This window comes from Neolamprologus multifasciatus, chromosome 12 (genome assembly GCF_963576455.1).
Source record: "Neolamprologus multifasciatus chromosome 12, fNeoMul1.2, whole genome shotgun sequence".
NCBI lineage: Eukaryota > Metazoa > Chordata > Actinopteri > Cichliformes > Cichlidae > Neolamprologus > Neolamprologus multifasciatus.
In genome coordinates this window covers 18631565-18650085 of record NC_140450.1, presented here as the reverse complement: position 1 = coordinate 18650085, position 18521 = coordinate 18631565, and the positions used below count along the sequence as shown (strand labels likewise).

The following is an 18521-nucleotide window of genomic DNA, read 5'->3' as shown; positions in this document are numbered from 1 at the left end:
AATGCAAATAAACAACAAGCAAGAATAAAAATAACTAGTGAGTGAAAACAGACAGCTGTTTGATTTATGCCGCTGTCACCACATCTGCCTATTTACAAGCTCTTTAAATCAAGTATTACGAAAGTCAGTTTTCTTGCTTATAGCAACAATACAAATAAATACATTTGACAGTTAGAAATTACTTCATAATTTCATTTTTGTCAGTTAATTCAAAATAAATTAGAGCGCCACAGTTGTCCTGGGTTCGAATCCAATGGCTGGCTGGGATCTTTATGTCTGTGCGGGCTCTCTATGAATTAAATTGGCTGTAAATGTGAGTGTGAATGGTTGTGTTGTCTTTAAGTGTTAAGCCCTGCGATAGATTGGCTATATGTGCAGGCTGTTCCCTGTACTTCCCCTCTGACAGATGGGATACGCTAAAGCCTCCATGCAACTGAATGAGTGTTTAGGAAAATAAATAAATGATGATGATTGATGAAAAGTTATAATAAGGTGTTACCATGAGCCTTTTCAGACCAATGTGAGTTTCTGATCCATAAAAAGCTCCAAAGAGGCCAAACGATCTGCACCAAGTCCAAAAAATTACATATGTAGTAACAGATCCATCTGCATCTTATAAAATCAATAAAATAATCAAATTGTTGCTTAGCAGAATCACTCAGTGTTTCATTACATCAGACAAAATACATGTAAACCAAAACCTTCAGTTACTCATTTATTGTTTTAGTTTTTTAACTTGTGCAATAGAAATGTTTAAAATACCACAATATGTTTACATGTTATTGAATTATAGCCCATTTTTAAGCAGTGGAAGCCAAATATGACAGGAACAATGTTTTATTGGTGAGATTACTGAGATTTAAGCTAGCTTGTGTTACTTTTCCTGTTTAATTCCTGTTTCCTCATGAATTAAATAAGTTTGTGTTTTTTTGTCATTTTGGATCCTGAAGCTGTTTCATAAACATCTGTAATCCGTGTAAAACGAACAGCAGCTGATCTCCATCTGGTTTCATCCCACCACCGCTCTTCTGAAACTAAAAATGCCATCCTGCTGTCTTTAATTACAGTTTCATTTTTTCGCTTGTATGTTACAAGAAGAGCTCGGTGTAAGCATCTGATCTGTCAAAGCTGTAGCATCAGCTGAATAACCCACACTACTGTGGTCAGCCTCTGTCCCGTGCACGTGTGTTTTAACAGGTGCAGAACTGCGCATAAAGGTGTAGTGAGGTAAAGAGTGATGCTTAGATTTGGCATGAAGAGGAAACGGCGTGCAGTGGACTCATCAGTCTGGAGTGTGGAAGGAGGGATGTTGATCCTGGCTCCGTGCCGCTGCTTCCACATGTGTGACTGCTTGTAACGGAGTGATGGCGTATCAGTTGGTGGATTTGATGCGATCTAGTGGAAAGTGTGTGTCTGATGTTTTTCCCTTTCTCAGCTGGAACCACGAGATTTTGTGATCATTCCTTGGTTAAAGGGAGATTTCCATTTGAGGGAATGGTGCGAGGTGGCCAAATGAGGTGTTTTGAGATTCTGCTGCTATGCCAGGTTTCTATCTGCAGGACTTGACAACATGCAACTCAATCAGGTCCACAACACACATCACCGACATGCAAAACATGCAGCAGGTTGGACACACAGACACAGCTTTGCTTTTAAAAGCCAGGATTCCATGCCTGCTTTACCTTAAATGCTTTACCTTTTATGGCTCTGAATTATTGGAGTGCAGATAAGGTAGAGCAACATTTTATTAAAACACTGCAAAAAAGTAATTTGCTTAAAACATACGTCTTACAACACATTGTCAAAAGTGTTTGTGGCTGTTGGTTGCAGCTGCAGGTTGGGTAAAAGGTTGGCTGTCATAAAACACTGAAACAAAAGAATTATCCAGATGTTTATAGCAGTACACGCTTTGTTTCAGTCTCAATCACCAAAGCCCAGTTTATATATACTTAAATTCTAATTTCTTGCCTGATGAAACATGTCTAAAGTCAGTTTTGGGGGGATATTTCTGAACTAGCTTGTGGCAAAGTGCGGATATGATCCACATACAAGTGAGCATGTGAACATGTGAGTGACAAAACAGGGGCCTGGTCTGAACATTAAATAGACAGACACTGAAATTTAAAAAAACACGCAGTTGCTTTCAGAAAGTGACAAACGTTTAGTGAGGCGAAACCTTTTCTAGAACTACAGCCAAATTTTATTCCCCGTTCAGGTGCTAAAACCATTAAAATTCTCATTATAAGCCATAATTTCACCCGACACAATTACTTTGTTTTAACAATAGTTAAAAGTAACAATAAACGGGCGCTGCTATAAACGGCAAGACTCAGACTGTTTTTATCCAATAGTTTGTCTTTCTAAACACTGTTTATATTGGTGGTCGAGCATATTTACGATGAGAAAATGATGCAAAGATGTTCTCAAAGATTTCTCTGCCTCTGTCCTGCTTTAAAGTATGTGGTGAAACAGTGGTATTTAGCTATTTCAGTGTGTTACATCTAGCATTTTTCACCCTGTCAAACCTCAGAGCGGACTCCAGTACCTCCACAGTAACATGAGCCATGCTTATGGAGGCAAAATGGAGATTAGGGTGTTACGTGAGAAATCCCAAAGGAAACTGACAAATCAAATGATTTGTTATGGTGAAGGAAGTGGACAATGCACTCTGGAAGAAGCTGAATTATGAGGAAAACTGAAACAATTGTGAAGAAAGATTTGGCCCACTTTTTACCACACATGTCTGCTGCTCTTGGTTTGTTTATAGCCCTGCAGACTGAGGCAGCTTTATGGTTTGCTATTGAAGGAGAATATCGTCCTGAGGGAAGCTGGAATATCTACAGTCTGGCAGTCGCGTCTTGGCTCTGGATGGACAAGTGCTGTCACTATCGCACAGTCATTGTGTTCAACTGGACCATTTGTATTTGGTTGTCATGGCGCCTTCTGCATGGTTGTCAGAAGAGACTCAATTGTTTTTATTGTTTACATGGGTGGTTAAGGAAAAATATCGTCTATTGAAACCTCGGTCTTAAGAAGACTTACTCTCATGTGTGCTCACACACAAGTCATACCACCGCAGGGAAATTGTACTTGGCTGGTGTGGCAACAGGCCTCTGAGCCATAATAAGTGAGCTTTCAGACTAGCCTTGGACAAATAAACTGTGTGTTGGATGAGACTTGTCCTTCAAACAGAGGGCAAAGGATTTACTCACCGAGCACAGAGTGTGTACAGCAGAAGACGTGAGCCAGGACGTTTGGCTGAAGCGTTGTGGAGTAGCCTATGCTCTTCTTGGCTGTAGCTGTGGGCACAGAGCTTCTGTATTATAATGAGCAGGGTCAGAGTAGAAGGGCCTTGCGGCCAGGAATTCAGCAGTGTATTTTTGCCGAGAGGTACAGAGTGTAAACCCTACCACTGCTCTGCTGTTATTTTAGCCATTGTTCACTTCAGCGTCTTTTATGTTTAGTCTTAATAGCCTTTGTTTGGATATATCTGCTCCTCCAAGATTTTCTGTGTTTAACATCTCATCTTGCATGAAATTGAAGCTTATTCTGTGCTAGCCACTAAGGCGGTTCATGTGAGAAAAAGTGAAAAAAACAGTTAGGTCATTACATTTCATCCAACTAATGCTGCATTGCTTCAACATTTAAGAGCTCAGGCTGTATGCTGTTTCTGCAGAATGTGGACCTTAGAAAGTGTAAATGATGAGCATATTTTTGGGTCTGAAAAGTAAAGCCAGCAGAAATGTCTTAAATCTGCATTCTTTCAGAGGCTCTGGTTTAGCTCACTGGGTTGAGTAGGTAACCCATATGTCATAGGCTAATGCAGAGGCCCAGGTTTGAATCTGTTACAAAGCTATTTGTGTTTTCCCCCTGGGGTTTCTCCCCATTTTCCTGTTGCAATAAAGGCTAAAAGCACCCCAAAATCTATTTGCAAAGAGAAAGGCATTTTTCCTAGTGACCAGTAGGGGGAGACTCCTCTGGTTGCAGAAAGACTTCTGTGTATAGAAGACTTTTGTGTATAAAACAACCCTCAGCTCCTTCCTCTGTGAGCTCAGGAAACACTTTTCTGATGACTTAATGGCCTCAGTCACTATTTTTAGATCACATTGAGTTCACAACGGCTGCACTCAGTCACAAGGCAGTAGCCAATAAGCATCCAGTATCCTCGGTTTCTCAGTCCGATCCACCCCTTACTAGTTTCAAAACACCAAGATGGCAAATGATGAGAAGGGTGCAGCTTTTACTTTGAAAGGTAAGAAAATTAGGGGGAAATTAGCTTTAGTGTAACATTTTTTTCTGTAGTTAACTGTGTTAAGTTAGGCCTCAGTCACACAGGGTTTGAGACAAGTATGCCTCCGGTCACTAGTGAAAAATGTGTATTACCTGACTGGTTTATGAAGGTTGCTGCCTGTCACTTGGTGAAATCAGCTGCAAAGGCAGTACAGCATCAAAAAAACCTCCTTGTGATTCTTATGGTTGCTAGCGGGTTGCAGCACACACCCATGGAATAGAAGAGATCACCTTGTCTACAGAAACTTTACAGAATTTCCTTAGATTAATAAAGTATTCTGATTCTGACCGATTGCCATTTACTCTCCTAAGCTTTAGTGAAACCAGAAAATGTGCAACAAAAACCAGAAACGGAGACCCTGTGCCATATCACTGCAATCAGCACATTTCAAAAACGGTGCAGCTTTTACTTTGAAAGGCAAACAGTCTCCGTTTCCAGTTTGTGATGCACTTTTTACTGTTTCACAACTGCTTGGGGAGTAGTGTTTGCAGACAAGTTGGTGTTTTCTATATAAACTGCTGGTGACTGCTGCGACCAAAACAATCACGAGGAAGTTTATGGTGGATTCTTTGTGACCAATTTCATGCCACACAGCCATCCTCTAGTGGCAGCTTGAAGAACTGCAGTTTTTGCCATTTTTGTGTTGACAGCATTTCTAACTGTGAATTAGGGTTTAACGATTATAAATTGAATGAAACTTAAATAGAAAAAAAAAATAATAATACTGGACTTCATTGTGACGATGCCTCCGTACTCTCACATCCCAGCAGTCACGTGGCTGAGCACCTTCATATCACAGCGGACAGAATCAGAGCAAAATTGCAGTAGAAGCAAGCTGTTATAGAGCTTACTGTAGCACTGATGATATTTAAAGCTTGTGTAGTCAAAAGCAGTGTCTTTGAGTGAATAAGTCAGAGCTCGTGTGTGTTTGTATGTCTGTGTGGGGGACTAATTCTGTTCTTGAATATTTTCAGAGCTATGGTTTGTTGGTCTCCTCTGGCTGAGAGGAGCGGTGGGGTTTAATTGCTGTTGTGTGTCAGAAGTGTTTTTTATGGAGAGGTCACAGACAAGAGAAGCAGCAGCAGCGGTTTCCTCAAATAGTGCTGGTGTGTAGCCATCCTGTCCTGTTTTCACTCGTTTCCCTGGTGACCGCAGAGGAGAAGAGATTGAGAAAGTTTGCACATCACTGAAAGGGAGAACGTCGCCAAGCCAAAGTTTACTAAGCAGCTTTTTTTGGGCCAACAAGGATCAGGAGGGAGGAGCTGGACTTCTGCGAAATTCGTTGGACTTCTGCGTTATTGTGTCTCTCTTAATAAAGCTGAAGGGTGTGAGCTGGATTGTCAGCCTGTGCCACATGCTTTTATTACACATCTGCTGCTTTCAAGTGGAAATGTTTAAAGACTGTGGGGCAGATTTGTAGTGCACCCTGTCCCGACCACATACTGTCTTAGGTCAGCATGCTGCAGTTTGACAAATGCACCCAGCACTAATTTTAGCCACTTTACACAAACCGCAGCATTGTTTGCTTTCATGGCACTGAGAAAATTGCTTCCATTGTGCCATATGGTGATGCTTTGTTTTCTTTGTTTGTGTGTGTGTGTGTGCATGCTATTTTTAATGCAGCAAATAATGTTTATTCCTTTTCTAAATTCATTTGAATTTTTGAGGCTTTACATAAACACCAGACTCGTTGTCTTTTTGTGGCTCTCTCTTTAAACACAGACTGCCTCTCCTGCTTTTGTGGACAATCAGGCAGCGTCTTGCAATGAGACAGCCAAGACACACTCACCCTTAAACAAGCAGTTAACAAACTGTGGAACAAGAGCTGCTCTGCTTAGTAATTAGAGGTGAACTTGGTGAGTGACTGGGAAACAAAGCTCAATTTTCCTCTAACTGGTATTTAGAAGTGCCTTGCAGGTATTCTCCAGTATCCAGTCTAAGCTGATGTGGGGCAGATAGCTGCAGGTCTCTCGTGATGGAACTTACTGGAAAATGCAAGAAGCAGGAAGCTTGATGAGAGGGAGGGAGGGAGGGGAAGTTATGCCACATCCTGTGCGGAGAGGTCTACCTCACAGCTGTCCGTGCCAAGCGTGACCAGTCTCCTGTCCCAGAATGCCAATGGGAGCACATGTCTTTAGGCTAGACAAACACCTCTGTCAGCAGACCGCAGTCACCCCACCAGTCAGACCATTCAGCCCAGCACTGCTCTGTAATTACACACCTCCGCCTGCTGGGGAGGGGGGTGAGAGGGACGGCCAGACTGAGATGCAGACCCCGTCACTGACATCAGCATCACTATAGGCATGTGCTGTAAAAACAGAGAGCGATAGGGAGAGTGAGTGAGAGGGACAGTGAGGTAAAGACAGCCCTGTGTGGGACAGAGAAGTTGGCGGAGAGGCGGGAGACCCTCCTCCTTCCTGTGAAAGATTAGAGGTTTTGTGTGCAAGCACATCTGGATGGGCTGGAGGAGCTGAAAGGACTGATGTGAGAATTGGCAGAGTCACAGCCCAAAGAAAACTTCTGCTCAAACTGAGCTGCATCTGCAGTATATGTATGTGTTTGCTCACAATGCAGGACTGTTAAAGAGATATCTGTGCAGGCATGCTTCTTTTGGGCAACTCCAAATCACATAAAGCACAATAATGACCTTCCCAAGTGAAAATGTGGTGATTTATGTATATACTTATATAAGCAGGCAACAGAGCGTCTTATAACTGCTCCCTTTCTTGTAAGGGATCAATTTGAATTGGCAAAAAAAAAAAAAACCCAAACAAATTAAATAAACCAGAATAAAATAAATTAGAATAAACTGTCTCCACAGCAGTATAGACTAGGAAAACTGCTGGAACTGGACTACCTTTGCAAGAGAGTGAGCTAAAAATTTCACAATGCAGTCTAATTTATTCTCTGTGCACAATACGACTTTAAGTTTCTTTTCCCCAACTCTAAAACAGGATAAAGTTCAAACTGCTTTATTTTGACATTCAGCGCAGAGCTGTGTCCTCCTACCTCTATGCAGTAAAAATAATTACACAAACATCGCCATGCCTCACTGATTACTTTCTTTTATTAGACTGTAATTTTGATCCTGAATGCTGAGTTTCTGTCTGGAGCATCAGAACATTTTCTTTACGCTTTTCATGGCACACAACTCAAACTCATTTCTGTTTCTACAGTTGCAGCCCTCTTAATTCTGACAAACCAACACTACAAGTGCACCAGTGTGGAAATCTCACAGCAGAGAGCAAGTTTAAATCTCTAGTACACTGTAAATTACAGAGATTTAACTCTCTAAATTTCTTTGGTAACAGGTTGAACATACAGGATGATTTATGTGTCCTGTTTAAAAACTAAACTAACTGTTGAGGACGAATGCAAAATTAAGCATCACATATTAAGTAAGGCATTTCATTTCTTTCGTTAATTCGTTAAAAATACATATGACTAATATAAACAGAAAGCATGTCAGACTAAATGCAATCGACTCTTTTCATCTTGATGGAGGTCCAGCTCTGTGGAGGGTGCGGTTAGATGCTGGGGTTCTGGTGTGCTGCCTTCCACTGCTCTGCATTTTTGTGTCTGCACTGATTGATTAGGTGAGATGTGTTTGCATGAGGCTAAAACCTTTGACCCTTCACACTCTCACCTCAGGGTCCCTGAGGCTGTAGCGTGGTTTCATTTGCAGCGGGCCTTTCGATCACCTCAGCTAGATGTGTAAAGAGAGACCAGATGTGGGCTGGCTGCCTCCGTGTTTTCAAACTTTGCAATGTGAAAGTTTAGATCCACTCTTGCTCTGTTTACCTCTTTTTTTTTGTTTTTTTCCTCTGTTTTCCTCCATTGTTAGAGTCAAGGCTGCACTTGCTTCTTACCTGCAATTATGACTCAGACTTGGAGGTAGAAGACACAGAGTGGCAATTCTGAAGTAAGGAAATGACGATGTGCATCCCACCTTTAAGTCAATCACCTAATAAAAGAAACCTGCCACCCTGGGAAGGCAGAGTAAACAATGACGCTCAGACACCAGACTGGGACCTGCCATCAAGAATGGATTGGGATATTTTGCTAATATGATCCTGTTACCAGTGCAGTACAATCCCAGCTGGCGAGAGATAGATAGACCCCAGACTACAAGGAACTCACTGGAACATAATTTGAAGAGAGCACTGGTTTCTGTGGTACTAGACCGCAGACCACTGTGACTGAATAAATGTAGCTAAGTGTAAAAATACAGCATTTAATATTGGCAAGGACAACAAAAGTCTATCAAATGTGGATGTGTCTCCTTACAGGAAGATTAATATTAAGATTTGGATCAAATGTTTGTCTCTACTTAAAGTTCATATCTCTCAGTTTATAGTTTCACATTTTTGTGTCTTTTGTATATTTTTTGATGTTCAGAAGTCACAAATACTGAATATATTTTTTGAGGGGAAAGGAGCATTAGAGGTAGTGGAAGTGGAAGAAGAGCATGAATGAATCCATATCAGATTAATGTCTCAGAATAGACAAAAGAAACTGCTTGCTCAGCAAACATATGTTCTGAGCAGCCACCTTGTTCAGCTTGACTTATTTCTAGGAGTCGGTGTTCTCTGCAGGTCGATGGTGTGTGAGTGTGTTTATCTGAAGGCGGCAGTCTTCAGTCTGTCCGGGGTCAGAGACAGAGACAAACGCCTCCCCCGGCCGGCTGTCAGCGCCTAGTCACTAATGATGCTGCAGCGCTGAGCTCAGCTAATTGACCAGACAGAGATGGATCGGATCAGGACCTTGTACTCTGCTGCTGTGTCTTCAGTGTGAGCGCGTGTGTTTGTGTGTGCGTTTTGATGTTTTTTGTTCACGGCTGCCTCCACACCTTGGACTGTATCTCCTAACAGGAACGTCCAACTTTGATGCATCACAGCAGGATTCAGGGAAAAAGTACGGACAACCCTTTAAAGGCTCCTTGGGCATATCTTCGTATATTCATCCACCATCTGCTGACAAAACTGCGAATGCTTCACTCGTACGTTCATAGAGGTAGTCAGTCCGCAAACTGTGGAGAACAAATAAACCTCGGGAGGTTATGAGCTTCCAGGATCAGGCAGTCAGTGCAGCTGGGTGTGAGATGTGTGTTTAAAGGCTCTGGTTGGCAGGGCTAACTGGCCTCTTAGCATCAAGTTTATTTTCACAGGGAGAGTATCACTGAAGGAATGACCTTGGTCCATTAATAACAGAGCCCTGTGTGTGTGTCTCTTTCACACTCACACAGAGAAAATGCTACATAAGAGCTCACACACACACACACACACCTTAGATCATAGAGATTCTGCTAAAGCCCTGTTCATTGTGCATTTGGCGCCGACTCAGTTTCAAGTAATAAAAATAACTTTTTAATAAAGCTGCGACCACAAAAAAAGGTGTTACAGTAAAACAAGTTTTTAATGCTTTTCTGGGATCCAAATTGAAAAGCTGCATTCTCTTAACTTTTCAATTTTACTGAAAAACCAGTTCAGTTTCAGGTCTTTCCCCTTTTGGCCCCGTTTGCACTTGGCATACAGTAAGCGTGTCTCTACTGTTGGCTCACAAAGCAGTCTGTTACCCAGGCAAGTTCCCACTCACTCTCCTTCTGTCTACATCAATGTGTCTTACTTTTGTTTTAGCCTATTTTAAACATACTTTCTGTCAGTAAAATCCAAATGCAGTGACCAACATATTTAAAGCACATGCATAACTAAATGTTAGTGCGTTTTGTTTCTGCTGAAGAGTTTGGATATAAGATGCAAAGAGCACAACACGATTAGTTCAGCTCCAGTGTTGTTCTTTGTTTTGTTTGTGGTGGCATGAGGCAGAGGAAATACAAGAGGGAAAGAAAGTCTGTTAGGGTTTCAACCGATGTTTACAAGGTTGCATGCGCGGCTTGGCAGACTTATTGCCCGGATTTAAGCATGCAGTTTCAATGGTCTAGCCTTAGCCACCGGCCGCATGCTTAAATGTGTGCGCAGAATCTCCCTTTGACTTTTGGATAACTTCAGAACTCCATAATAAATGTCAGATTGGGTCGAATAACTGATTTGTTTTTCAGAACCCTCATTAAAAGTTGTAACACTTTTGCCTCGATCCTTTTGCTCGTTCTCGAAAATGCACCCTCACTTTGAAATGGGAAAAGATAACCTTCTCTTTGTGACCTTTGCTCATCTCTCCCTCGTGTTCCTAGGAGATTATTGCACCAGAAGCATCAAAGAAAATCCAGAAAGGGTTTGTAAACTCACTCAACTCTGTGTGAGATTTCTGTGCAAATGAGAGAAAAGCTTAACAAGTGCTGGCTGATGTCAGCGCAGCCTCTGGTCTGCTGAATTCTCTGCAGGGGTCTTTCTCTAATGAAGATCTCTGTCTGTCACTGATTGGAACCCAGTGCAACACGGGGTAAAAAGATCAGATGCATTCACACATTTTTTGAACCCCCTCTCACTGGGGCAATTAGCCCAGTAAACTCAAACAAATAGGGGATACGATGAGCCGTGTCCATCAGGGGTGACTCATTAACTGTGATGAAGTTATTGTTGGCCAGCAGACCGATGGAGGCACTCTTGGGGCATCCCAGTCATCCTCACTCTTCAGGTCCGCATGCGTGCACGCCACAGGCTTTGTAGTAAAGTGATACTGTCTGAGGAGATGCTAAAGAAAAAAAGGGGTCTTGAAGATTTCAATATTTGTTGTTGCAAGACCGAGAGACAGAGAAAGTGTGCAAGAGGTGTGTGGGAGGCTATAGTTCTTGTGCCAAAGCCGGCATAATGCTTCATACAATAGCTCGAGTGTGGGTGAGGGGATCTTGGCGCTTGAATGTTCTTTACTTTAGAGGGAAAAGACGTGCTGTCAGGGGAGGAGGGAGAGCTAGATTTCTTATCCTGAGCCCCCCCACCCCCACCCCCTACCTTTGTAATTGAATGCAGCCATCTATATGAAGTGGGCTTCACAGAGAAAAGCCTGCAGGATGTGCATGCACATAGACACGTCTCTTTGTCTCCTCTGCCTTCCTCCGTGTAGACTGAAGTACGCTGCAGAAGAGTGAAGCAGACATCGAAATGTCCTCATCTCTGTGCGAGGTTTATGTTGTTACTGAAGCATGGAGGAGTTTTCTACAATCCGGAGGTCATGCCATAACATTACATGGTTTGAATCCATCTACACTTGTAATCCTCTGAGAAATACCCAGAACCCAAAACAGTGAAATCATGAGCACAGAGGTCGAGGAGAGGCGGGGCGGGGATATTATTGGAGCAGTCTCACTTTACCCTAAACCATGTGCTCTGTGTACTTTTCATACTCCTCTTTTGCCCTTTCACTCTCCCCTCTTTGGGTAATATCTGAACTCATTATGCTTTACGTCTCAGGTTTCAAAACGTTCATTCTTCCTTCATGACAGTAAACGCTCTATTTTCCTTTTCCGAGCCTGCAGTGCATAGAGACAGATTATGACATCTCGATGCTACAAAACGTGAAGCTGTTTAAGAAAAATGCCGTTGTCCTGCTTCACCTCTGTGCTGCAGGTGCTATTTCATGGCTTCGTTCAGTGTAGCACTTGGCGTCGACTGTGGCCGCTGGCCACTGAATGGAAAGGCATGCTTCCTGGTGGCTAATGAAGTGCTGAACCCAGCCTCTTGTTTGTATCAGGAGCACCTGGGCCAACCACAGCCAGCCCAGGCCAGACAATGGACTCAGTCTAGCATTTCCACAAAGGTCTGCCCATTCAAATCATCTACAACCCTGGGACACAAACTCCCACACTTCATAAAATGAAGGCAAAACAGAATGCGAACCGAGACTGCCCCATTCTTTTTCAACAAGGAAACTATTGTTTGTCTTCACACGCCCTCTTTCCCAGGCCTTACGATGCTATCCTCCTTAAAGGAACGAGGCAAAAGCAAAACAATTTGGCTGAAATGCAGCACAGTGTTTGTTCTTTGGAAATGTAACACATACAAGAGCTGCAACTGTCACTGTTAATTTCCCTTTTTGAGCTCTGTCTGGCTCACCTGGAGGACAGAAACAGCACAGAGGGCTTTTCAATTTCATGTATGTGAAACGTCGTGATAGCACCCACAACACAGTCTGTAACTGAATTCTTGGAGTGATGACATTAGGTTAAACACAAAATTGCATACTGAATCCTACAGCTTGGCAGTGAGAATCAGAGACAAGTGTTGTCCTAGTTCAGGGTTAGACAACTCCAGGCCTCAAGCACCGGTGTCCTGCAGGTTTTAGATCTCACCCTGGGCCAACATACCTGAATCAAATAATTAGTTCATTACCAGGCCTCTGGAGAACTTCAAGAGATGGTGAGTAGGTAATTTAGCAATTTGAATCAGCCATGTTGGATCAAGGACGCATCTAAAACCTGCAGGACACCGGCACTTGAGGCCTGGAGTTGCCTATTCCTGTCTTAGTCTCTTTACTTAAACCAGATGATGATGTATGGTTTCCTTTTCTTTCCCAAGCAATCATTTTAGCTCTAATGCCACTGGTAAACTAGAAAATACACTCACTGACCACCTTTGTGCAAAGGTACTGCTTATAAGGTTGGGGAAACCTGCAGTCAGCTGAGACTGAAGAAGTCACTGGGATGAGTGGCGAAACATTTCTCCCACTGAAAATGCTACGTCCAGACGAACAGAATTAACCTTTTGCGATCTAAATATTATGTTGTCAAGCTAAGGAAATTATAAAAACTTCAAATACAAAACACTGAACTGACATTTATTCCTACATTTTGTCTTTTGGTTTAAACAGATGCAGGAAACCGGCTTGTAGCTCAAGAGGCATTAAGAAAACCATCTACTCTACGTCGGCCACCTGCACGCATGGGAGAAGCAATCTCCAGTAAGTAACTGTGAATACAATATTATTTTGACTATACGGCAATTTTCATTTCAGTTTTATTCTTGTAATGCCAAACCGCAACAAAATGAATCTCAGGATGCATAACACAGTGAGGAAAAGATCTTTTAGGTACAAAGGTAGGGAGATGGTTTAAGTAAGAACTTGGGAAGGGAAGACAACAGCTCCCGTTTAGGAGGTAAAAACCTCACAACCAGGCCCAGGGTGGAAAATGAAGATATAACAATAACAATCAATAGCAGGGTGATGGGGTCAGCACATTGCACATGATACCTATAGAGGACAAAGAACGAACCGCAGGAGAAAGAAGGCACAAAGCTAATGACATTTCATCACACGGGGAGTGAAAAGAGTAAAAGAGCGGTGCTCAGTGGATCATGTGAGGTCAACCAGCAGCTTGAGCCTTTGGAAGCATAATTGGGGATGATTCAGGGTCACCTGATCCAGCTCTCACTATAAGCTTTATCAAAGAAAAAGTTTAAGCCTAATCCTAAAAGTAGGTATGCCACATCTTTACATGTCTGATTCCTCCAACTAAAATCTGTTTTTCAGATTGTCTCAACTGCAGTCGAATCACTGCTATGAGTGACAGGCTGAACACGCTGGAGGAGAAGGTGAAGACTTTTACTTGTTCAGACGCAGCATGCGAAACGCTGAGGAACGTGACTGGCCTACATTAAACAATCGTATTGTTTTAATTACCTGTGCTTGCTTTATGTTTTCCTGCACCAGGTCCAATTACTCACAGCTCCGGCCTCCATATCGCATCGCCACCTTCAGGGTAAAGTGGGAATTGCTCCGGAGACCTCGTTACTGATGGGGGCTGTGCCCACTCAGGGAGCTCCTGGTGAGCAGGGACCTGCAGGTAGGTGTATCCTGCTGTCACGTGTCAAGTTTAGGCATTTTCATTTAGTTCCGTCGACGTTTACGTTTAATAATTAAGTCAGAAATCATTCCTTGCAGCTTTTCCTGCTCGCTACCTGCACACCTCTGCTCATATCCTATTTCACCCAATGCACACGCACTTATTTCCTTTAACAAAAGTCAGAGTGCAGCTCTCTTTCAGCTCTGTGAGCGTCCTCTCCTTTCCTGGAGTTGAGCCCAGCACTGGCTGCAGCTAAAGACACAGTCATCAGTGTTGTTATACCATCAGCAAGAGAAAGATTTGATTTACTGGACTTTCAAATTAAACTTTTATTTGTCTTAAATGAGACGAGCCTGGAGAAATTGAGTGCAGTTTGGTCTACCGCTCTGGCTGAGTTACTCCCCAGTGCTCATCCACTGCTCCCTGTGTCAAAGAAAAAGCTCCCTGATCAATTTGTAAATCAGAAATATAAAACATCTTTCTGAACCAGTTCCTTCTCCCCACAGGATAAACCATTTCTAAACGAGCACCCTGTGAGTTTTCCTCTGGTGCCACCTTCAGGCCAAAGTGCACTCTTATGTAATGCATAGTGAAGGCTTGGTTTAGATTTTCCTCATTCTGCCTGTTCTTCAGCACCACTATGTGTGGGGTGTTGCTTAACTGTTCTGGTGGGGGTTCTGCTGAATAAGTCCTTAATTGATTCTGATTTAAATGAAATCATTTAATGTCTTTACGCTGCTCCCTGCAGGTTTTATACGACTGTTTCCAATAATGGAAGAGCTGCAAATGAAATCTGATGTGTAAAATTGCTTCCTTTTAATAAAGTATTCCCAAAATCACTACAACCAAAGCTTTACATAAACCCCAAGAGTTGCCTAGGTAAGGGAAATCAATTTGCTGAGTTAGAATTAACTGGCCCTTTAAAATGTATATAAAATTGGCACTTTAAAAATGTTGTATTTTCTAGCTAAAACGTTTAATGAGCCCTAATACTGACCTATAAACACAATGACACATTCTTCCTGTGACTGTAATTGCACCTCATCCTTTGGTGGATTTTACTCATATTGTTTTTATCAAACCTCTCCTGTTTTAATTTCAGGTCCTCAGGGTGAAAAGGGAAGAGATGGGCTTCCTGGCAGAGATGGTAAATTGTAACAATAGTTGCCTTTCAGTTGACGTAAAACTGCTTAAGATGTAAACCAGTTAGGGCTTTGTGATTACTCATGGCTGTTTCCTTCTCTTAGGGAAGCCAGGGTCTCAAGGGCTGCCAGGTCCTATTGGGCCTCGAGGGGGGGGCGGGGCAAGGGGCCCATCTGGAGCCCCTGGATCAAAAGGATCCCCTGGACCAGCAGGTAACGGTGGACTCAAGGAAAAGGTCTTTGTTAGCAGAGATAAGAGTAACAAATAAACCTCGTCCTGTTGTAAAGTTGCATGTGTGTCACTAAGAGAGAGGGTATGTCAGATCAGCTGTTTAGTTATTGCCTATCTAGTCACTATTGTCTGTGGAACAATGGCTAACAAGAGGCCAAAGGGCTATGAAAACAACATGGGGAGTATCTCCTCCTGACCTGTGATGTCCATATCCAGAGTGTATGTCTTTCCCTCAAACCTCTCAGTCGGCCTGCAGACCCTCCAGCACTAAATGCTGGGACAATCCAACCCCCCTTGAGGCCTGCTGGTAACTTACTGGAATTTGAGTATTTTGCTGGTTGGCTTTGAAAATCATAGGTTTCTAAAAAGTGCATGCTCCAGAAGCAAAGTAGCAAAGTATTTGTTTTCTGACTGTATATAAACTCCCCAACATGTGTTGCTTTTCATGGTCGGCAGCCAGAACAGACACGGGATCATAAATCTGTTCCACAGATTCAGAGTTCAGTTGTTATGTACAAATAATAAATGACCTGCGGGGAAAAACGTAAATCCAGAGGCAGCTGTGACTTGAATAATGAATAAAGATAATGGCGGTCTATAAGTGTGTCACAACATCTGCTCTTGCTATAAGCTGTTATTCCTCTGCTGTGGATCGTGAAGGGAGTGCCTCTCCTCTCAGGCTAACATGTGACCCCTGCTCTCTGCCTGCTGCTGGGTAAAGATGAGATTTGGAGCAAACGCTGAACTACAAACCCACCATGTGACTTCAATTGAAATGAACACAAGCGATACGTATACGAAATCCCAGAGCCTCATGATTTCCATATGCCCCTTTGGTGTTGGTGTTTTTCTATCTCCTTTACTTCATAGGTATCCAAAAGCAGCGCTGTGTTTTTCTTATTTTGCTGATTTTTGTTTTTGTTTTTTTAACACTCAAAGAGAAAGATAAACACAGGCCTGGAATGCATCCAGTGTCATGCTAAATGTAGATAAATATGTTTCTTAAGCCAGAGGTTGTGGGAAAAATCAAAAGTGAACAGCTGTAGTTAGGAGAAGTGATGTTGTATGATATGATTACGAGCCCTGATAACTTACAGGAGAGTCGTATTAAAATGTTGACTAATATTTTGCCATATCATCCCATAGTTGCTCTGGGGAACCATTATCCTAGAAGAAAAACTGAAATTGTTTTCCGTAATATGTCACAAAGGCTTTAAGGAGCTGCTTTTTCTGGCCCTCTGAACACTGTGCTGCAGCTTGCAGCTTGCGATCTTCATGAAGTAGCCAAAGCAGCTGGTTTTGCTGCTGTTTCTTTACTGCGATCAGTAAAAATGTCAAATCAGATGCAATATATTATGCTGAAAATTTGTAAATAATGAAATGTCATTTAGTATATAAACAAAAAAGGTGGTGGAGGGCAAGAAGTTGTGTTCAGCATGCAGCCCGACCTCAGAGGAATCCAAACAATGAGGTCAGATGTCACTGTGGTGCTTTTTTCCATCTTCAAAATAACGCTTGGGGATGACGAGGGTCCCTTTTGCTTATGCGCACTTACAGATTTGCCATTTTTGTGTATGCAGAGAGCATTTAATTTACTGTGAACCAGTCCAAGCAACACTTTGCAGAGTTTATTGTGTTTATTTGAATTTCCCATTGTAAAGATGCCAGCACCGGTCCATTAAAGACCCTCTTCTAGTTAACTACAGACAAAAGAAAGTTTATACACCTCTCCTGTTCAGTCTAGCTCCTGATCTTACTCCACATGTAGACACAGACACACACTCACTCCTAAGAGACACTATGTTGCATCACTCAACACTTTATCTAATCTTTTTCCTCTCTGTTGTTTGTCCTCTTGTCGTCAGATAAGCCACAGTCATTTATAATTCTGCCATGAGCTGTGCCTCTTCAGAGGAAACTCAGGTCTTATTTTGCTGTGACACATCCCTGCTGTACAGAATGTCTGTCACCATGGTGATTTTTCTGTCATGCCTACTCCCAGGCCCCCGTGGTCCAACAGGACTGCCAGGAGGGAGAGGTCTTCCAGGCCCGCCTGGCCCACCGGGGCCTCCAGGCCCTGCAGGTTCCCCAGCACCAGCCAGTGCCCGCATCCCAGAACCAGACCACAGTAAGACCCTGAGCAACTAAGAGACCTCATGTAGTTATTATGACACTAATTCACTACAAACATTTAAAGTACCCATTTAGGTTTTTGATAAATCGAATCATTTAACGCTGTTAAGCAGCAAAGTTCAAATTCAGTTTAGTAGAAGTAGTAAAAAAATATTTTTTTATTCTAATCTTTTTTTTTTTTTTACACCTTTTCGCTTAACTTACTTAGGATTCATTAGGCCATCATTTTGTCTGAGATTCGTCTGTACTGTGCTACTACCAGGTAATGTAGCCATCAGCTGTCAGCCTCAAGCAAAGATGGGGATTTGGGGTACAACACTTCTATTTAACTCCATAAACCCCAATTTATTTTTTATTTTCAGTCTCTTTATTGTCAAACTAAAGCATCTCCATCTCAAAGGACATCAGCTGTTAGGACTTTTTAAAAACAGCCCACTTCCGCTTGATTTGCTGTGTATTCCATTTAAATGTGACTTTATTCCTTTTTGTTCATAAAAATGTGTTCTGCTCTTTTACTTTGGTTCCGGTTATGACTTTTCATAACCTATTTTTAACGGACCTAGATGTCCAAATGGTAAATAGGTCCATGTCAGATGTCACAACCTTCTCGCATGAATTGGTGTGTTTTTGAGCCAAACCAGACACTGTTACTCCACGTCCAAACAAAATCAGCTTGTGTACGCACACAGATTCAGGCAGGGTGACATCAATTTTAAAGACTTCCAGCTTGACTCTTTAAACTAATGTTCACGTGTCTATAGCAGCCTTACAAAAGAAACAAAGTGAATAGAAAACAGGCAAGATGACGTTAATCCTTTAACTGCTACTTGCTCCTTGTTGTCTACCAGCCAAGTAGGACAGAATCAAAGAGTGTTAAATGGAGTCAGAGACAGAGAGATTGACACAGACTTCACATGCTGGGATGAGAACCTGTCCACCCCTGATGTCACTCAACAGCTTCCAGATGTAGGTCGCTCAGACAGCTGA

The 18521-nt window shown here is 42.4% G+C and overlaps 1 protein-coding gene across 6 annotated transcripts in view; it reads left to right on the top strand.

Moving 5' to 3' along the window:
- Window positions 1-18521, top strand: part of emid1 (EMI domain containing 1) — a 57999-nt gene that overhangs the window by 27798 nt on the left and 11680 nt on the right. For all 6 annotated transcript variants that reach the window (XR_014877347.1, XR_014877346.1, XM_085181221.1 and 3 more), the window contains 6 exons: window positions 13055-13144; window positions 13715-13776; window positions 13895-14027; window positions 15130-15174; window positions 15275-15382; window positions 17404-17529. Coding sequence is in view for 4 of the 6 variants with exons in the window: in XM_085181221.1 (XP_085037347.1) it covers window positions 13055-13144; window positions 13715-13776; window positions 13895-14027; window positions 15130-15174; window positions 15275-15382; window positions 17404-17529 (564 nt within the window). In the remaining 2 variants the exon portion in view is untranslated. The remainder of the gene's footprint in view (window positions 1-13054; window positions 13145-13714; window positions 13777-13894; window positions 14028-15129; window positions 15175-15274; window positions 15383-17403; window positions 17530-18521) is intronic.